The 17,956-nt window shown below is 45.3% G+C and overlaps 1 protein-coding gene across 3 annotated transcripts in view; it reads right to left on the bottom strand.

The window, feature by feature from the left end:
• PRDM6 (PR/SET domain 6) overlaps positions 1-17,044 on the bottom strand; it is a 79,916-nt gene extending 62,872 nt beyond the window's left edge. For 2 of the 3 annotated variants that reach the window (XR_005255460.1, XM_038125323.1), the window contains exons 1-3: positions 16,918-17,044; positions 15,755-16,279; positions 6,336-6,643 (exon numbers count right to left, since the gene is read on the bottom strand). Coding sequence is in view for 2 of the 3 variants with exons in the window: in XM_038125323.1 (XP_037981251.1) it covers positions 6,336-6,643; positions 15,755-16,271 (825 nt within the window). In the remaining variant the exon portion in view is untranslated. Of the gene's footprint in view, positions 1-6,335; positions 6,644-15,754; positions 16,280-16,638; positions 16,673-16,917 lie in introns of those variants that run through there. The other variant, XM_038125324.1, reaches the window with a different exon arrangement.
• Positions 17,045-17,956: the final 912 nt, after the last annotated feature.

Below are 17,956 nucleotides of genomic sequence, written 5' to 3'. Positions count from 1 at the left end.
TTGACCATGGATTCCATCAGGGCAGACATTGTTCAAATGGAAGGAGAACAAATGTAGGACAGGACGCCATGGCTGTGGCTGGTGGGTCATTCTACCTAAACCGCCCTCCAACTCACTCTCCACCCTGAAGCTGGTTCTGCAGACTTAGTTGTACACGCATCGCTATTCTCAGTTAAACCTTAAGCAATTGATTTCAGCCAATAGTGGGCTGGCAGTGCTTTACTTACTGCTCAATCTCACTAACCTGACATTTATGGTGTACTGATTGGCCTATGTCAGTGGTGGTGGTTGTAAATTCACTTTGAAAAGCTTTGTGTTAACAGCCTTCAACCAGGCTCCCAGACGAGTATGAGCAGGCGAGCTGACAATTGCTCGACCTCCTGCCCTTATTACAGTGAGTAAATCAGGCTTTGAGCCATTAGGCTGGAGCCCGAGGCCTACGCAAAAAGGATTGACATGACTAAAGGTCAACCTCTGTCACACATGTGTAACAATTTGGATAATGGAATTCTGTAACTTATCTGGAAAAGGTGCCAAGTGCGTGGAGGGAAGGTATAGCCTGGGCTGAATTTTCCAGCTTTTATGTTAAGGGATTACTTAAAAGTCTGCACTTTAAAGTCTATGCGCATTTGATGCCACAGAATCTGGGAGACTAAAGTGTGTAGAGCAGTGATTGAGGCAGTTCTGCAGAACACTGAGTATCACTACCACCTGAAAAAGCACATAGCAGGGTTTTGCTTAGTCAAATCTATAATAAATACATTATTGATATCAGTCCCACAACACATTTTGGACACTTGTATAGGTCATTAAACTACTGCCTTTATTTACCAATTTTGAATCAAAAGTCAGTAGAAATAATTACCTTTTAATGGTATCATAAATTAATTGCCATTTCAAGCCTTACAAACTAGTCTCATCCAACAGTGGAAATCACTTTTATAATTATTTAAATTAAAAGGTCAAATGTTTTCATTACACTGGTGCCTAGTCAGCAACACAGAAAGATAGTGGTCAAATAAGGACAGAATTGAGCTTTTATATTTATTTGTGTTCCACTCCAGTATTTTTGCATATTACATAATGAAATCTCCAAGGTGAGATTATGTGCCATGGAAAAACAGATAGTCCCTGCATGATCTGGCAATTTCAAAAATATTTTTTTTTCTGGGAATAGTGTGTGTCCCGACGCGTGCATGTTCCATGCAGTCCTCAGAATTCCTGTTTTCAGTAACACTGTTAATGTTCTGGGGCTGTGTCCAACTCCAAACACCAAAGTGTATTCCAAACTTCACTTTGTTCAATAGGAAGAGAATCTGTCCCCATGCCAAGTTAGATTAATTTTGTAGCACGTGCTTAGGCATACAATACATACATTCTGTAGACAGAAAGAACATACTAAAAACACAGAGATACATTAAAATAATTCATATGAAAGTCTTGTAAAAAATCACAGGTCTTTTAAAAGAATCATCAGGGTTTTGTTTAGCTTTTCTAAGCACTAAAATTATTAAATATAAAGTATCTTCCACACTTGTGATCACATTAACTTTTTATGGACTTTAAGAAAGGAGTTTGTAACCTTTAGAAGTTATCTGGAAAAATGTGTTAGTAAGTGATCCAGAAATACCAATGATAGAGGGCTGCTTTGTAGATGCTTAGTGCAATTTTCTTCTGAGGTACACAAATTGAGTATTCTTAGTGAGCTTACAGTTTAGCATGCTACTGACCACAACATTAGTGATATTTTCCCACAGCATGGGAACTTTAAATCCATGTAAAAATAAAAATTATTGGTCTTTTTCAATGGAAAGTAAAAGCAAGCACCATACATCACACAAAATCCTCAGAAATGACCAAACAAAAAAAATAACAGAATGGCACCAGCTGTTACTCTGAATAACAAGATACAATAGGAAAGTAACTAAGGAGGTTTTTCAAGACAAAATTACTTGAATTTCATGCACATGACAAATTTAAAACAGAGCTGACAGGCAGTCTGGAATACTAGATGACGGATTGCTGAGAAACATAATTTTTACTTTAATAGAACGACAGCATGCACATAATTCTATCCCCCAGTGCTTTTCTGTAACAGCAAATTTAGTCCAAAACTGCAGCCTTGAGAATCTGGATAAGAATCCATCATCATAACTGCAATGAGTGCTTCATTTGGAGTACAAGGATTGTCTGTGCATATTAATTTGTTCAAAAATGCCCAGTATTGCTGCATGGGCTCTGGCCAGAGTGCATCCCAGCAAAAAAGCCTCTTCTTGGTCCAGAAGAAGGGAAAGGCAATGTTTTCTTTCACTTCAGTTGAGACGCAAGAAGGCCAATTAGTACCCATTTGGTACTTTATTAAGATGACATGTACACTTTCTTGTGCCAGTTAATTTGGTGGCAGGAGGAGGGAGAGAGAGGGGGAAGGAAGCAAGGGGAGAGAGGGAATATTTTAGGGGGAAAATCAGTTACACAGATTTAGCATTTTGTATTTATTAATGAACACCCTGATACATATCTATGCATATTTAAATAGATAGATAGATAGATAAATAGATAGATAGATTAGATAGATAGATAGATAGATAGATAGATAGATAGATAGATAGATAGATAGATAGAATTTCGCTCATCCATGTAAAAAGAAGTTGCATATAATAAAGAATTACTTCTAAAAATGCTAAATTTCAACTAAGTAAAGTCAAAACGAAGTAAAATCATATATTTGAAATTTTTAGGCTGTTGCAAGAAAAAAAAATTGCTATTTGACCACTCATTTAAGAAAAAAAAATACAGCAAACTCTTTATCACGCACATGAAGAACAGGAAACAATAAGACTGTATCCTTTGATATGTCCGTCAGTAAAAGTTTTTTCATCTAATCTGCATTTGCAGGGGAAAAGACTGTTTACAAATTAGCTGTTTCCAGAATTCACAGTTTAAAGTTGGGAGCATGAAAAATTTTGACTACAAAAATGTATGCACATTTAAACCTCAGTGTTTTATTCTAATAGAATTTAAGTGTGTATCGTATACATTCCTTAAGTCTACTCTTATTAAATTTTGATGTTAAACAGAAAGGGGAAACCATGTGCAACTAGATTAATTTATCTCCAGGGAGTAAGGACACATTAATAATTGAGATAATGTTTTCATATATGTTGGAATCAAGTGTGCCTTTCCATTTCTTTATTAGAAAACACATTAGCGGAAAATTATCTCATTCTCATCAGTAAGACCTAATTGCTAAGAAAGTCTCTGTTTCTTTGCAATAACAAAAGGATTATTCTCACTACTTCAAAATAGAAAAAAAAAAGGGATCAGAAACATTATGAAGCACTGCTGGAATAAATGCCTGAATTACCAAAGAGAGTGTTTATTTAATACACCCAGTCCTGTTTTTGTTTTAAACAAATCAGAGTTTGTTGTATTTTTATAAAATACAAGCAAACTCTGGTTATAGAAGTGGGCCAAAGGGGAAAAAAAGCAGTACAACTGAAATGACTAATATTTTTGGCTTTCTGAAAGACTGATCTTTCTGTAAGTTATAAAAAATTATCTTGGCCGATTGTGAGAGAACTCTATAATTTCCCATGAACACCCATAGGTGTCAAGGCCTGTTGTGAGGTAATGGAATGGTATGTAACTCACTCTGAGTTGTACATTATGCTGTGTGGATCACATACAAAGCAAACACTGAGTGCGTGGTGGGAACACTTGTGCAGACAGGCTGAAGCATATTTCCATAGCATTGAACTATACATCAAATGCAGTGCTTCTGATGTTTCCCACAACAAAGAGTGTAAAGAAAAAAGCAAGCAAAACAGTAACCATACTTAAAAGTGTTCACAACAGCCCTTCTGTTTGCCTGGTGTACACAAAGAACTGTAAACTAAAACAAATATCTATCAACTTTACAGTGCTGAGGGTAAAATAATAAAATGCAATTTTTGATATTAAAAATGTGACATTCTCTCCATAAGGTCTGTCAAGACCTAATGCTGAACAGCTGATCTGTAGACAGACTTGCATTTGCAGCTGTGTGGGAAATATTGTAATATGTGAAAGAGAATGGACTAAAGTCACAACTTTATAAAGGGACTATGATGAAACATTTATTTATCATTCGCAGTGATTTAATCCACACTCCTACACCATGTAGACTAAATGAATACAGGCTATTTAGATATATACTGTGATTTGCTTTTATGTATTTTCATAGATCAGCTTCTGTAAAATTACACTTTCTGATTACTTTCTTTTCATCTATTTTTCTTTATTAAACAATGGTCTTCTGACAGATAAAGTATGCCAAATTGAAAGACAAAAAATATGAGAAACAGCAAAATTTTAGCTAGAGCTTAGGATATGTGTTTCTTTGATAACAGTTTTTGTCATTAACAGAAATAATTCAAGACCATGAGCTGCCCAGCAATATGTTATTATTAAATAAAATTGAATTCTTATTTTTAAGATAATTTCATTAAAATACATGCATTCATTTTGTTAGCCAACAGAAAATCTGCGTTGTGTGTTAAGAGCACAAGAGTAATCCCACACAAAAACTCAGCCGACAAGAACTTATGGCCTGAATCTGGTACATACAATGGTACTGGTTGTTATTTTTTTCCTTAGTATCTTTTTGGGTTTTGCTTTTAATTTTTTTTAAAAGTCCTAGCTTCTTTCATTGCTTCAAATCAGTTTTTAAGTTAACCGGAAATATGATAAAAATTCTTGCTTATTTAAAAAGATATTGTCAATATTTGCAACTTTACTTGCATAAAACTAATTCATGTGTTTTTAACAATTAAACACATGTTGTAAATATTTATGGAAAATTATCTGACTCAATTTATCTAAATTTCAGTATTTATTATAATATCTGGATCTGGCAATCTAATTTTATTATTATATATTCTGTTAATTGGAATAGTCTAAACCACAACACCCTTCTTATCAATTAGAGCCTCCAACATCATTATTAAGTGTTCCATAAAAAATATTTGATTGATAACATATCCCAAAATACTGTAATTATAATCACTGGGCTTTAGTAGGAACAGGTTAAAATCCAAATTATCAATATCTGCTGTACAAGAGCAATTCTATCTCCACTGGAGGCAGCAGTAAAATTCCCAGTCATTGCAATTCTCATGCAGTTCTACTGATCACATTCAGGTGTGTCCTGAGACCGATCTTCTTCATGTGAAAATCTTGCCACATTCTTGCCGCAATGACATTTTTGGGTAAATATCTTGAGACAAAGACCCTGGTGTGTTGTATATTATTTATTTACACATAGGAAAAGCATAGGAGCTCCAACTCTTCCACACCCCCAAATATCTTTCAAAGATCTATTCACTTTCACTGTACACGCACTGAAGACAGCAAAAACACTCTGCATCTTCATGGATTCCTTATATTCTGAAGATTTGGGTTTGATGTAGATGATCAAGTACCACAGATCTATGGGCCTGTTTCTACTGACTGTTGCAGTTAGTTTTGAGGCATGCAGAGATTGCAGCTACAGAGGACTAAGCAGAACTAAAAAATTGTACCTTCCAGTACAAATCAAAGAAGAAATCAATGGCAAAAGACTAGGAAAAGAGTAAGCTCTTTCTCACACACACGGATTATGGGTTTTTCGTAACAGTTATTACTGTTACCGTCTCTAAAACAGTGACAAATATTTAAAAAAGAAAAACGAACAGCTATGAGATGTCTGAAAGTGACTTTCACACAAAAGTACTAGAAACCTCCTTAGGGGAATGCACAGTAGGTACAGGACCAGAGCTGAACTAAACTGAACAAGCACTAACTCTGTCACTCTGCAAAGGGTCAGGCTGTAGAATGGGGTCCTGGGCTTATTTCAGCAGCTTTTCTTGGACTCGCTGGGGGCCACAGCAGTGGTGCAGCACTCCATCTCAACCCACATGCACTGCTCTAACATGATACAGCTAGTGCTGTGACCTGAGAGCTTCATCAGCTCTCCTAACTCAGGTCAAAAATATAGAAAGCACTGGGCGTTGTAAAAGCTTCAGACTTCTCTGATCAAGACTCTCTACTACACATTACAGCACCTGCAACAGTCAGCTCTTCTTATGCAGACCAATTGGAGCTCTGTGCTGTTCACTGGTTTTCTGACTACCTTTATCACAGCAAGGCTTTTTCTTGCACTTGGCTACATTTTCAAACCTGCTTACTTTGTTTATTTGAATTGTGAGTTTGTTTGCTTATCTTCATGGCTAGTTCTGGTGCTAGTGCTGCATACAGTCATATTCCATGTTTACTTCAAAAAGATCAAATTTGACAAGGAAGGAAAGATGATAACTTACTTCCCAGAGATGCTGAGTGTTCCTGATGGCACCTGCTTGAACCTTCTCTGGCAAGAGCAAGATTCCCTGGAAGGGCCCAATCCAGGTGCCCTGCTGGATCCGTTGTGCTGCACAAATGCCGTAAGCCAGGCCAGGCACCGTGCTGGTGCACAGACACACTTCCCGGGGCAGGTCCCGGAGCCACTCCGGGATCTCGGGCGGAGGGGCTGCCACGGCCGCGCTGCTGGTGCCCACCAGCCGGCGCAGGGAGTGCAGGGGCCCGTGCATAGGGCACTCACCATTGCGGTTATCAGCACACATGTCACATCCTGAGGGACAAAGAAGGAAAAGCTGTCAGTGCGGTGCTGCTGGCCACCACCATCACCACTGCCATGGGCCGTGTCATGCAGTGTTGAGCTGCCATTTCGTGGCAGTACAGCCAGTACTCATGCACACCGTGCCCTTTTAAGCCTTGCTTAGGCTCTTTCCCAGATCTCACCAAAGCCTTAAATAAGAAATTCCAAAGGCTGAGCAGAAATCCTGCAGACAATTTGCAAGCCTTGTGTATTCGCAAACCTGCCAAGATTCATTTACTTTAACAATGTTTTTAAAGATGAATTTTTTGACTAATAGAAATAGTCCAGTTAAACCATCCCAGCATGTTTCAGTGAGACATTTTAAAACACAGTCATAGCGTGTTACAAGTCCCTCTCAACTGCCTTACCACAGCTCAGCCCAAGGGCTTAATTAGAACAAGACTTAATTTAATCCTTATTTTAAAAGAACATTCATTCTGGTTTTTACATTAACATGTGTGTGTGCATGCCTGTCTGTTTGGAAAATAAAATAAACAAACCAGAACCTCATGAATGACAGATTGGAGCCTGCATGCACATTTACTTTACTAATCTTAAAACTGAAATTATGCAGCAAATATTTCTGGGCACACACTTGAAATTTTATTTATTGAATGAGAATTCATGTTCTTTGCCTGTACCATGTAAATGAAGCTAGGAAAAGACCAAAACAGCATATCTGAGTTCATGAGCAATTCCTGTGAAAAAGATCAGTTTGTAAAACTGTTAATTTCCCTAACTGTTGTTAATAGTAATTGACACGTCTCTATTTTGGGAAGATCTTACCATGACTTTTCTGAGGAAAGAAAATTTCGGTTAAATTTTTCCACTGCACACTAGTCCACATGCCACAAATGTACATCTTCCAGGAAAATGTTTCGTGTTCAAGAAATTAATTTCTCTGGAGATATGCCGAGTTAACATAACAATGAATCTCTTGAAATAAATTGCTGTCTTCTTCACATTTCATTTTCATAGCACGATAAATGTTTTCATATAAATTTATTCCAGAAATACAAAGAAAAACCAATAATTATGGCGTAGTACTCTTGTAGCAAGTCCTACATCTTTCCCCTAATAATTTTATATACCACTCCTTATAAAAACAGAGCACACCATTCACTACAGAGGCAGGAGTTTCTTGGTCTATGCCACAGATTTAGACTTGCTAGACTGCCTGCAACCACAGCTTCAATTCTCAGGGGCCCTGACTCAGATGTTCTTCTTTCCAAACTGGATGTACTGTGTATTAAGTAGGCTCTTTCCTACAGATCCTTCAAAGGAAAACACTCCTCTCATTTCAGCAAACCTGCTAAAGGACAATAAAAGATGCATTTTTAAATTATGCCTTCTATGTGTATTCTCCAGTTTTAGACGCGCTACATAAACATTCTTTCCTGTAATCCTCTTTTAAGTTTTACTATTAAAAAAGTGGTGCATTCAGCAACAAGAAATTATTACTAAGTTATACGTGGAAGCTAGTTTCCCTTAAGATCATTATACCTTGGGGTCTTGCAGAAAACGCCTGTCTCCACCTGGTGCTCGTCTGTCCAAGTTCCCTACCCACAGAATCGGTTACAGATTCCAGCAGAAAGCAAGGAGACAAACCTTGGGTTGTGCATTACTCTGACGGGTGCCCCTGCAGAAGGGCTGCAGGTGAAACTGGCCGCAAGCCATCCATCCCTGTAACAGGTCCGGGCGGGAGGCAGGAGGCCGAGGAGCGCCGGACGGCGCGGCAGGACAAAGCCACCTAGTGGGGACCGCGCTTACGTCGGCAAAAGCGTGACTTTGGCTGGAGGGTGCAATTTCTCCTTGCCTTAAGGACATAATCCCTGCAGCAAAACGACTTCTGTTGGGCTAAACTACCGCTGCAGAGGGATTTTGCTCTCTCAGCCACGTCAGTTAGAGGTGGATGGCAGATGGAAGATGGGATTTGCAGGACCCCACGGAAGATATTTCTGGCGAGTCCTAAAAGAACTCAGCAGATATTTCTACAATCATTCTGAAGCATGATGAATAAAAGGCATCAAGTATATGCTGAAGAGGGAGACAATGGGGTGGCCAGGTGGTTGGGGCGGTTTTTTGTTATTATTTCCACAGCTAGTTTGGAAAGTGAGGTATCATCACAGCATCTTTTCTTCCCTTTCCTCTTCAAAACCAGCCATCAAGAAACCCTGTGGTTTTGGCATATCCAAAGATGTTAGGGGCAGCACTGCAGTTTGGCACTGGAGGTCACATAGGAAAGGATCTCAAATAGGAAAAGGGAAGAAAAAAACCGAAACAATGAAAAAACAAACCCACAATCCGAAATAGTTTGTTATGTGATACACTCTAAACAGCTTGTGGCTGGACTCTATGATCTATAGTTGGACTTGATGACTTCACAGATCTTTTCCAACACAAATTGTTCTATGATTCCATGAAATCAATGGATTTCAATCTACCCATGCAAGTTAGAAAGAAAACATCTTACAGGAAAACTGAGAGGTTAAAGAAATGATGGCTAACCATGATGTCAGTTAGCGCCCAGGGTAGGCCCTTGAATTCTAATTATTTGCACTGCTTTAATATTTTCTAGATGAGCCACCCTCCTCATAACTAGCTGATTACAATGGCTTTCTTAGAGGAACTGTATCTCTGGAGAAATTTACATTAAACCTGCTAAAGTATCTTCTTTACTCCAGTCAGACAAACTCAGTGTCAAGCTCCTGCATCCGGCCACCAGATATATATAACTTTTCATGCACAAAAATTTCAGTACCTGCCTAGAACAATAGTTTCTTAATTTTATTCTGACAATATGTGTGCATGAATACAGGTTAAACATTTTATTTCTACGTTTCCAAGAAAAAGAAACTAAGAAATTTTCAAGGCGTATAAACAAACCCTGTGTCACTGTCATTTACCCTTACAGAAAGTCACACATGGTGATATTTATTTTCCAGTGTCCAAAAACAGTGGTAATGTCTTAATGCTTGGCAGTCACAGTATCTGATCCCCTGCTGTGTTCCTTTCCCCTTTGTCCTGCCAAAGCTAAAAATTTGAAAAAATGGAACATCTTTTGAAACTGTTTTGGCTAATGTCTTGTTGATGAGAAGGGAGGAATCTGTCTTTAATACTAAGCAGTACTGGAATTCTTCTTAGTTTCACGCTTCATACATTTAGCTTTAGTTGCTATGTAATTGCACAAATAAAATCTTTAAAAATTGTCATAAATATTATAAAGAATGGAAGCCATCCTAGTTATATTTTACCATGCCTGGAGTACAAAGCTACTGTGCATATTTTCTTCTTCTGTAACTAACGTTTGTGTAATACGTGAGAGCATCTATTTAAAGACCATCACAGTAGGCAGTGTATTCCTTTGCCTTAGAGGACAAGGGAAGGATTTCCTTCATATCGTATTGGGGGAAAAAAAATCAAGAACTCCAAGACTTGCACACTATCCTGCCTCACAGCAGGATGAACAGCATCATCTTTGTGTATGCTGCAGAGCACAATGTGACACACTGCACCAACATGCTTAATAAGAGGTGGAAAAGAAGCCGGGGTTTGCGAGGGAGGGTGTTGTGGTCCACTGACATCACTGGAGTCTCCAAACTGGCCATTATCACCCCCACTGGAGTGGGGAGTTCACATGAAAGGGATGCTTCTGCAAGTGTGAACTTCACAGAGGATGGTCAGATAGGGTGACAAGGAGAGCTGTCCTGTGCCCTTCCTCCAGTTTTGGCCTCAGAGAGCAGCTGAGTGTGAGCACGGGGCTTCCCTGAGGACAGTTGAAATGGATACTTCCACTTTCTGCAATGGCATCAGTCAAGCCCCAAATCAAGAAGAAGCAAGAAATGTATGAAAATTGGAGGACTTGCTGAAAATGTAAAAATAAAGGAGGATTGCAGCCAGAGTAGAGTATGTCCTGATAAAATCTAGAGATGCAGAAGGTAAAGTCAGTGTGAATACTCCATTGCACGCCCGGATACAGCCAAATATTTTGGAAGGAGATCAGTTTCCTTCTTTATACCTTCATATTCTATAGATAAGGAGGATTAAGGAAAGGAAGATGCAAGAAAAAGAAAATTAAAGGATTTCCTAGTGGGGCTGTTTGGCATGGTTCTTATGGAAGGACTGCAATATGTTACTGTTTATGTGCCTCCAGAAAAATGGAAGCTGTGTAATGCCAATACTATAACTCCATGTGAGTACACTTAAAAGTACTTAACCTAGGCAAAAGGACATATCACTGCCCCCAAAATGTAATTTTAAACATGCACCAAATAACACTACTACTGCACACTTTAAAGCAAATCTGAAAGGAAAAACCTTTCGTCAGTGAAACTAGGGTTTAACACAGTGTTTTTACCAGCAAACCAGCTGTAACAATAAATGAAAGAAAACATTTTTTCCTCAGCAATAATATGCTTCAAAGGTGCAGTTAGGCTGGATACCTGCAGTTTGCTGGTATTAAAGAAGGGCGGCCTCTGACCCTTTGCTTCATAATTCACCACAAGCATGCAGGTATCCAGTGTAAGTGGCCATCACTTCACATGGTATTACTCACTTGCAAGTATAAATCACTACGGCTGGCCCTGCATCCCTGTCTGGGCCCGAGTACCCAGCTAAGCAGGAGGGAGGGCTGGTAGAGACTGCTTCCCTTCGTTCCCTGAGGGCTGGATCTTTCCACCGAAGCTCAGCCTCCCTCGTACTACAGTTTGCTCATCGATGAGCTGGCATCCACCTCCTTTCACCAAATTATTGGCAGTTTCTTTCAGACTGTCTCACTGCAGGCAGACTTTTGGGGGTACAAAACACAGATGCGCTTTCCCGTCGGGTGCCCTCTATTTATTTAGTTATTTATTCTAAGTACCCTTTGCAGAGAGCGGGACCAAGCCCGGCCCGCTGACCAACGGCTGCCATCGGGTTCCGGATGTCCGAGCCCCCCTCTCTCAGGGCTTTAGCCCCCTCTCACTCCCTCGCCATTCCCGCCGCGGCGCGGGGTGCCCGGCGGCACGGGCGCTGTTCCCGCAGCAGCGCAGGAGCTGCCGCGGGGTCCGTGACTCCCGGTCGGGGGTCAGGCACACCCCGCGCCAGCTCCACTGGGGAAGAGGTTGTTCTAGAGCGCCTAGGCGCCCCGGAGTGGGTTAGGATGTCCGCCTCGCCTTCAGAGAGGCTTTCGGGTTATTTTTAAGAGGCGAGTGGGGGGCGGGTTGAGGGAAGTGGGTTTGATTTTTCCCTGCCTTCTACTGTAGGTATGAATGAATTAAATTTCCGTGTCAGGTATGAGAAGAGTAGGAGAATATTGTGTGTAGATAAACCTTGCCACCCTCTGCCCCGGAGAGACCCCCATATACAATGTAGAGATGATGAATAGGCGCCAGGAGAGGAGATCGAAGTTCAGTCCGCACTGGCTCCACTCTCTCCTACAAAACTATAGGGCAATTAATTGTGGCTTGTCCCCTCATCCTTCATCTCCTGGTGGCACATATCGATGGAGATTACTGCTGATGGACCATTTTATCACCCTAAATAAACAGTCACCACCTTCTCTAACCTCAATCTAATGTATGGCTATCTGCTATGTTTAAGGGTGCTGGGTAACTAATGATTTAAAATAGCTAAATCATACAGGTTACCAGCAGTCCAGAGGAAAAAAAAAAAAAAGTCCGAATATTTTCCACACCGATCCACTTCACAGCATGTTATATATACACTGTCTCCCCATAAATTGAATGGGGAAAGGCGTGCGAAGTGCTTGGTCGCGTGACGCTTCAGTTCTACGCAGCGCATTTGTTACAGTGGCAGGTTGGCGCTTTCCGGCGAAGGTGGAGGAGTCTCAGAGTTCTCAGTGCGGAAGCGTCTCCCCAGAAGCGAGGGGCAAGCCTCCAAGGGAACAAGCGGGTCCCGCAGCCTCCGGACTCACCCTAGGAGATATCCTCCTGGCCCCCCGAGCGCCCCTCCCCCAGCGCCCAGAAATACCCTCGTCCTTCCAGATTCAACGCTGGGAAGCAAACGGTCCCCAGCCGCCTGCCACTTTATCGGGGCTTTAGCATAATCCCCTTTACTTCCCTGGGAGTTAAGACTGCTGGGCTCTAGTTAGGACTTTGCCTCTTGATTCCTTTTTTTTTATTATTATTTTCCCCTAGATTACCCCCTTTCAATTTAAAACAATTACTCACAGACGCTTAACCCACAGCTCCTAGGCGGCCCCCGCCCCCTCCCTCGCCCAAGACCGTGCCATATTCATTGATATTTCACGATCAAGGCGTGTGTCTACTGGGAAACCGCCGCCCATCCATCTTCCCGCGGCGGCCGCCCGGCGCCGGGCCGTGCCGGGCGCTGGGGAGCGGGGCCGGCGGGGTGGCGGGCAGCCGGGACAGCCTCGGCAGCCGCTCGGGCTCCCCGGCAGGCCCGGCCACCGCCCTTGCCCCGCCGCGGGCCCGCGGAACCACCGGGGCATACATACAATAACTTCGCCGGCGCCTCTCTCGAGCGGGTGGGACATGCCGAGGAGCGGGACACGCGGGGCGCCCCGGAGAAGTAGGGGATGCTCGGGATAGAGAGAGGGGTATTATTTGGGAAAGTAGGGGAGACGGGGCACTCGCTCGGTTTGTGAAGGAGATACAGCTAAGATTAGAGCCCGAGAAACAGACGGAGGCCTGCTGGGCCGGGCAGAGAAGCAGACCGACGGCCCCACTCCGGGGAGGGGGTTAATCCCGGCGGGTGACTCTGCCGGGCTGGGGAGAGCCCGTCTCGGGGTGTCCTTGGGGCTGTCCGGAGATGGAAGTGCAGCAAGCAAGGACGACTCAAACTAAAGCAGACGGCGCCTCATCTCACCCACAGCCCCCACCTCCTTCCTCTCAAACGGGCAGTGAGGGTGGGAATGATCCGAAACGGGGAGTGAGGGTGGGAGTCAAGGCGGCTGGAGATCCCGCTTGCTCACGGATCGCTAGCGTGACCCTGGCCGCACTCGGGAAGCCGCGCAGGGGCAGCCAGGCCCGTGCTCTGCAGCTTGTTCCCTTGATCGTGCGAGTGCTTGGAGTGCGTGGCACGGCACAGGCTGTAGCTGCGACACTCCTTCTTCGCTGACAGTTTACTTTTTTCTTTATTTTTTTTTTTAAGCACGAGTTGCCCAAAGCAACTGCGCTTGGTCCCAGAAGACTGAAACACTCGCGTTGAAAGTTTCGCTCAGAGGCAACTAATAACCGCTGGAGCGAAAGCCACCCTGCAAACAAGTAGATTATAAGAATGTTTAGATCTAACTGAAGGAAAACAAGCATTAAAAAAAGTCGAGATGGCGCTGGCTGCCCCCTACCCGTCCTTCCGACGGCGACTGCTGCCCCGTCAGAGCCGGACGCGATTCACAAGCGTCCTTTAAGCAATCCACCCTTTTGCTTCCCCGAATCCACCTTTTATATCGCTCTCGGGAAGAAATTATTCAGGCTTCGCCTCCGACACTGCAGGGTGCTGTTTTTCCACTCAGTCCTTAAAAATGTTCCCCCCCCTAAAACGCTTTTTAATATTCCTTTCTCCTTTTAAAACCTTTACCCTTTAGATTTACAGAGCGACTCCGAGAAGCAAAACATATATTGTCTGAACGGTTCGGTTGTCGATTAGAAGTGCATTTCGGATTCCATTTTCCTGAATGTAATTTATAATATCACATTTTCTTCACCCGAGAACACAAAATACACGAACAGGTTTCACTACAGGGTAAAACTAAACATGAAGAAGTCGCTCAAAATAAAGTCGACAACCAATATAGAAGCTTCTGAAATGTTAAGAAGGCGGGAAAAATCTCCACCAAACTCCGATTCAACTTTCCCCCCTCACATATGCACAGCGCTGAAGACTGTGCTAGCATCCACGCAGTTTAATTAATACATAACAGGATGTAATGGAAACGTTCAAAACAAGCTCCCGATCTGAAATTGAATTAAACGAATTCGCGTTTTGCTTGGCCATGTGTTTCAGGATTGCTGGTTTGGGGTACCCTTTTTCTGTTCAACAGCCTTCCTTAAACCAATATTTGGGGAGTGGTGGTTGAGAAGGAAAAAAAAAAAAAAAAAAAAAAAAAAAAAAAAAAAAAAAGAAAAAAGAAGAGTTTTAAGAAACCTTAGCATAAAAGAGACTGTTTGAAACAACAATAGTATTTTTTTTTAAAGTGCATGGACCGAAGCCATGTGTCTTAAGAGGGACAGATCCGTGTGCTCTGAATGTTAGTTATAAAACTGATGAACTCTAGGAGTTCATATAGTCCTTTTCATATTGTGAATTTCCTCAGTTGCGTCGTATTGATAGATACAGAGTAAAAAAAAAAGACAGAAGTTTCTAAAATTACAAACCTTTCATCCGTACAGATGTTTAATTATAGGGGCGCCCCCTCCCCCCACAAAAAAACCCTCCCAGCTGTATAATTGGCAACAGCAGTATAAAATTCTTTAGAATCACCAAGTCCTAAATTAATTCTGACTCAAGCAGACTTTTTCGTCTAGAAAATCGGCTTCTCTCTTTAAATTACCATGTTATGCTTTTCCATGGGGCTGAAAACTAAAACCAACGAGGTGTTAACGAGGTCTGAAAGGAAACGATACTCCGAGATAAGAAAGAGGAAGACTTCGCCCTAGACCATCTGATGAAAACTGCAACTTCTCCCCTACCCACCTCGGAGGAGTAATTAATTTCTGGGTATTCCGCGAAGCCCGGGCTTTCCGGGCAGGAATGGAGTGGGACACACAAGGCAAGAAAGGACCAGCTTTGTAGCTAGTTGCCCTGAACTTTTGCTGAATCCATTTTCCTAAGCAGCCCTCCGAAAGAAATCTACCCCCGCCACAGCCTTTCGGGTGAAGCGTGCCTTCTAGGGAAGGATCTGGGTTTCAGATCCTACTGAGGGGTTGCAGCCCGTCTCCTGAAACAACAGGTAACAACGCAAAAACCAAAGGGAGGGAAGAGCGACACGGAGGATGCTCTTCGCGGAGTGAGAGCGGTGCAGGCACCAGCTGCGGTCCCGCAGCCCGGAGCGTCCCCGGGCTGGCCCCACGCGCGGAGCAGCGGAGGGTAAGCGGCGGAGTGCGAGAAGGGCACGATACGTACGGTTATTGGGGTCGCTGGTGTGCTGGTTCAGGGGGATGATCTCCATGCGCTGCTGCCCGTACAGGTAGTAGTCCAGCTCCTCGGCCGTGCAGCGGTACCGAGTGGCACCACGGTCGCCGCATTTGCCGCCGCCGCTGCCGGCCCCGCACAAATCCTTGCCCTGCAGGGGAGCGGGCGCTCCCCCGGCCGGGAGCTCCGAGCTCTGCAGCGGGCCGAAGACCGGGACCTGGGTCACAGGCAGGGAGGTCAGACCAGCCAGAGAAGCCGCCGCCGCAGCGACGCAGGACGAGGTGGAGGAAGACGGAGTGGAGGAGGAAGAGGAGGCAGAGGAGAGGGAGGTCGGGCGCTGGCGGAGGCTGTCAGCCGGAGGCTCGGCTCTCTCGGGTGGCTGGAGCTGGGCGAGGGGCCCGCTGCTTTTGAGCTGGCTGCTCTGCGGGAAAAGCTGCTGCCAGTGCTGAAGGTAGGTGGGATCCACCTTCAGGAACGCGGATCCGCCGGGATCTCCGGGCTTCAGCATCGCTCTGCCTGTGGAGCAGAGAGGAAGGGAACAGAAGACGTGAGACCCCCGCCCCGCCCTGGCAGGGCCGCCCCGACCCCGCGATCGGACACACGCTCGGACACACGCTCGGACACACTGGGCTACGCGTGGGCTCTGCGCCGCGGCTCTGCGGGATCGGCGGCGGGACCGTGCGCCCGTATCTTCCCCTGTCTGTGGCCAGATTGGTCAGGAGAAAGCCTCGTCCCGAAAAGCCCCAGGACGAGAAACGTGGTAGCCGGGACGACAAGGCTGTCCACCGGGGCCCGCCCCGGAGCACGGGCAGGGCGCGGGCGGTGGCGGGCAGCCCCTTACGCCGGCCCGCGGCCGCAGAGCCCGCGCTGCTCACCCCGTCCCCGGCGCACGCACTGTCTTCTCTTTTCACTTTCTTCCCTCTCTCCGCGGAAGCAAACGACTCTCCGCTGACAACAGGGAGGAGGAGGAGGAGGCGGAGGGAAGTTCAGTCACACGCACACACGCGCGGGTCTTCCCTCTCCTCTCCGGCCGCTGCTGTTTTCCACTCGGGCGCTCACAGGCGGAGGGCGCGGGCCGGCAGTGCCCTGCCCCGGGAGAAGGTGCCCCGCTGTGCCGGACAAGTCGGAGGGGCCCCGGGCCGGGTCTGCCTTACCTGAGCGGGGTGAGCGCTGCTGCACGGGCGGCGTCCGGAGGTGTCGGCTGTTCCGGGAGCCTTCGAGCCGGACAACGGCCGGGAGGAAAGACTTCTCTGGTCTTTGTCCACGCAGGAGCGGGGTGATGCTTCTCCGGGTTCCGGGGACCGGAGGGACGGCTAGCTGCGAGCCACCGGGCTCCCTCTGCTGTGGCTGCGCATCGCAGTCGCGGCCGGGCGCTCGGCTCGGCTCTGGCAGGCTCTGAGCGAGACACGTGGGTTTTACGACAGCGCAAAATACAAGTGTGTGTGGTGTGTACGAGAAGGAGGGGAGGGATCGGGAAGTTACCAGTAAGTCTGGATGCAGAGCTCTTTTTTTGGCAACTTCCCCCACTTTGTTCCTTGCTCAACTTTTAAAGTGCCCCTTCCTTCCCTTCCCTCCTCCTTCCCTCCCTCCCACCCCCCAGCCTTCTACCTCTCTCCCTCTCTCCAGTTTCCCTCCCTCCGGTCTCCTCCCCCCCCCTTTTTCTTTCTCTCTTCCCCGCCCCCCCCACTCCCCCTCCCAGCTCCGAAGCACAATCGCCCCGAGAAGAGTTGGGCTTTTGGCTTTTACCTGGACGGAGGGGAGCGGAGGACCGGCGCCCTCCCGAGCGGGATCCCGGCGAGCGCCGGGAGCTCCCCACCCCGCCGGCCCCAGCGCCGCGCACTCGGCCAGCCTCCCGCTAGCTGCTCTCTCGCCTCACTCGCTTTTGCCCCTCAGGGGTTAGGGTGGATTTTAGACACCTACCCGGCCTGTCTTGATACTGTCTCAAATAGTTCGCTTAACCTGTGAGCTGGATGACACGCCTCCTTTTCCCCTCAGCCACCTGGGACCCGTCCCACACAGCTGAGGGAACCCACCGCCCCAGAGCTTCTTCTTCCTCAGACCTTGCATCCTCGAGCACCACTAGCACGCCTCACTCCTGCTCTTTGTACTTCTGGTTACAGCGCAGTGCAAGAAATAAGCCAGAGGGAGATGCAACCTGTGGCGAGAAACACCTCATCTCTAGTGACTTTTCGT

The sequence above is a fragment of the Motacilla alba genome, chromosome Z (genome assembly GCF_015832195.1).
Source record: "Motacilla alba alba isolate MOTALB_02 chromosome Z, Motacilla_alba_V1.0_pri, whole genome shotgun sequence".
Taxonomy (NCBI): Eukaryota; Metazoa; Chordata; class Aves; order Passeriformes; family Motacillidae; genus Motacilla; species Motacilla alba.
This window is presented reverse-complemented; position numbering and strand designations above follow the sequence as displayed.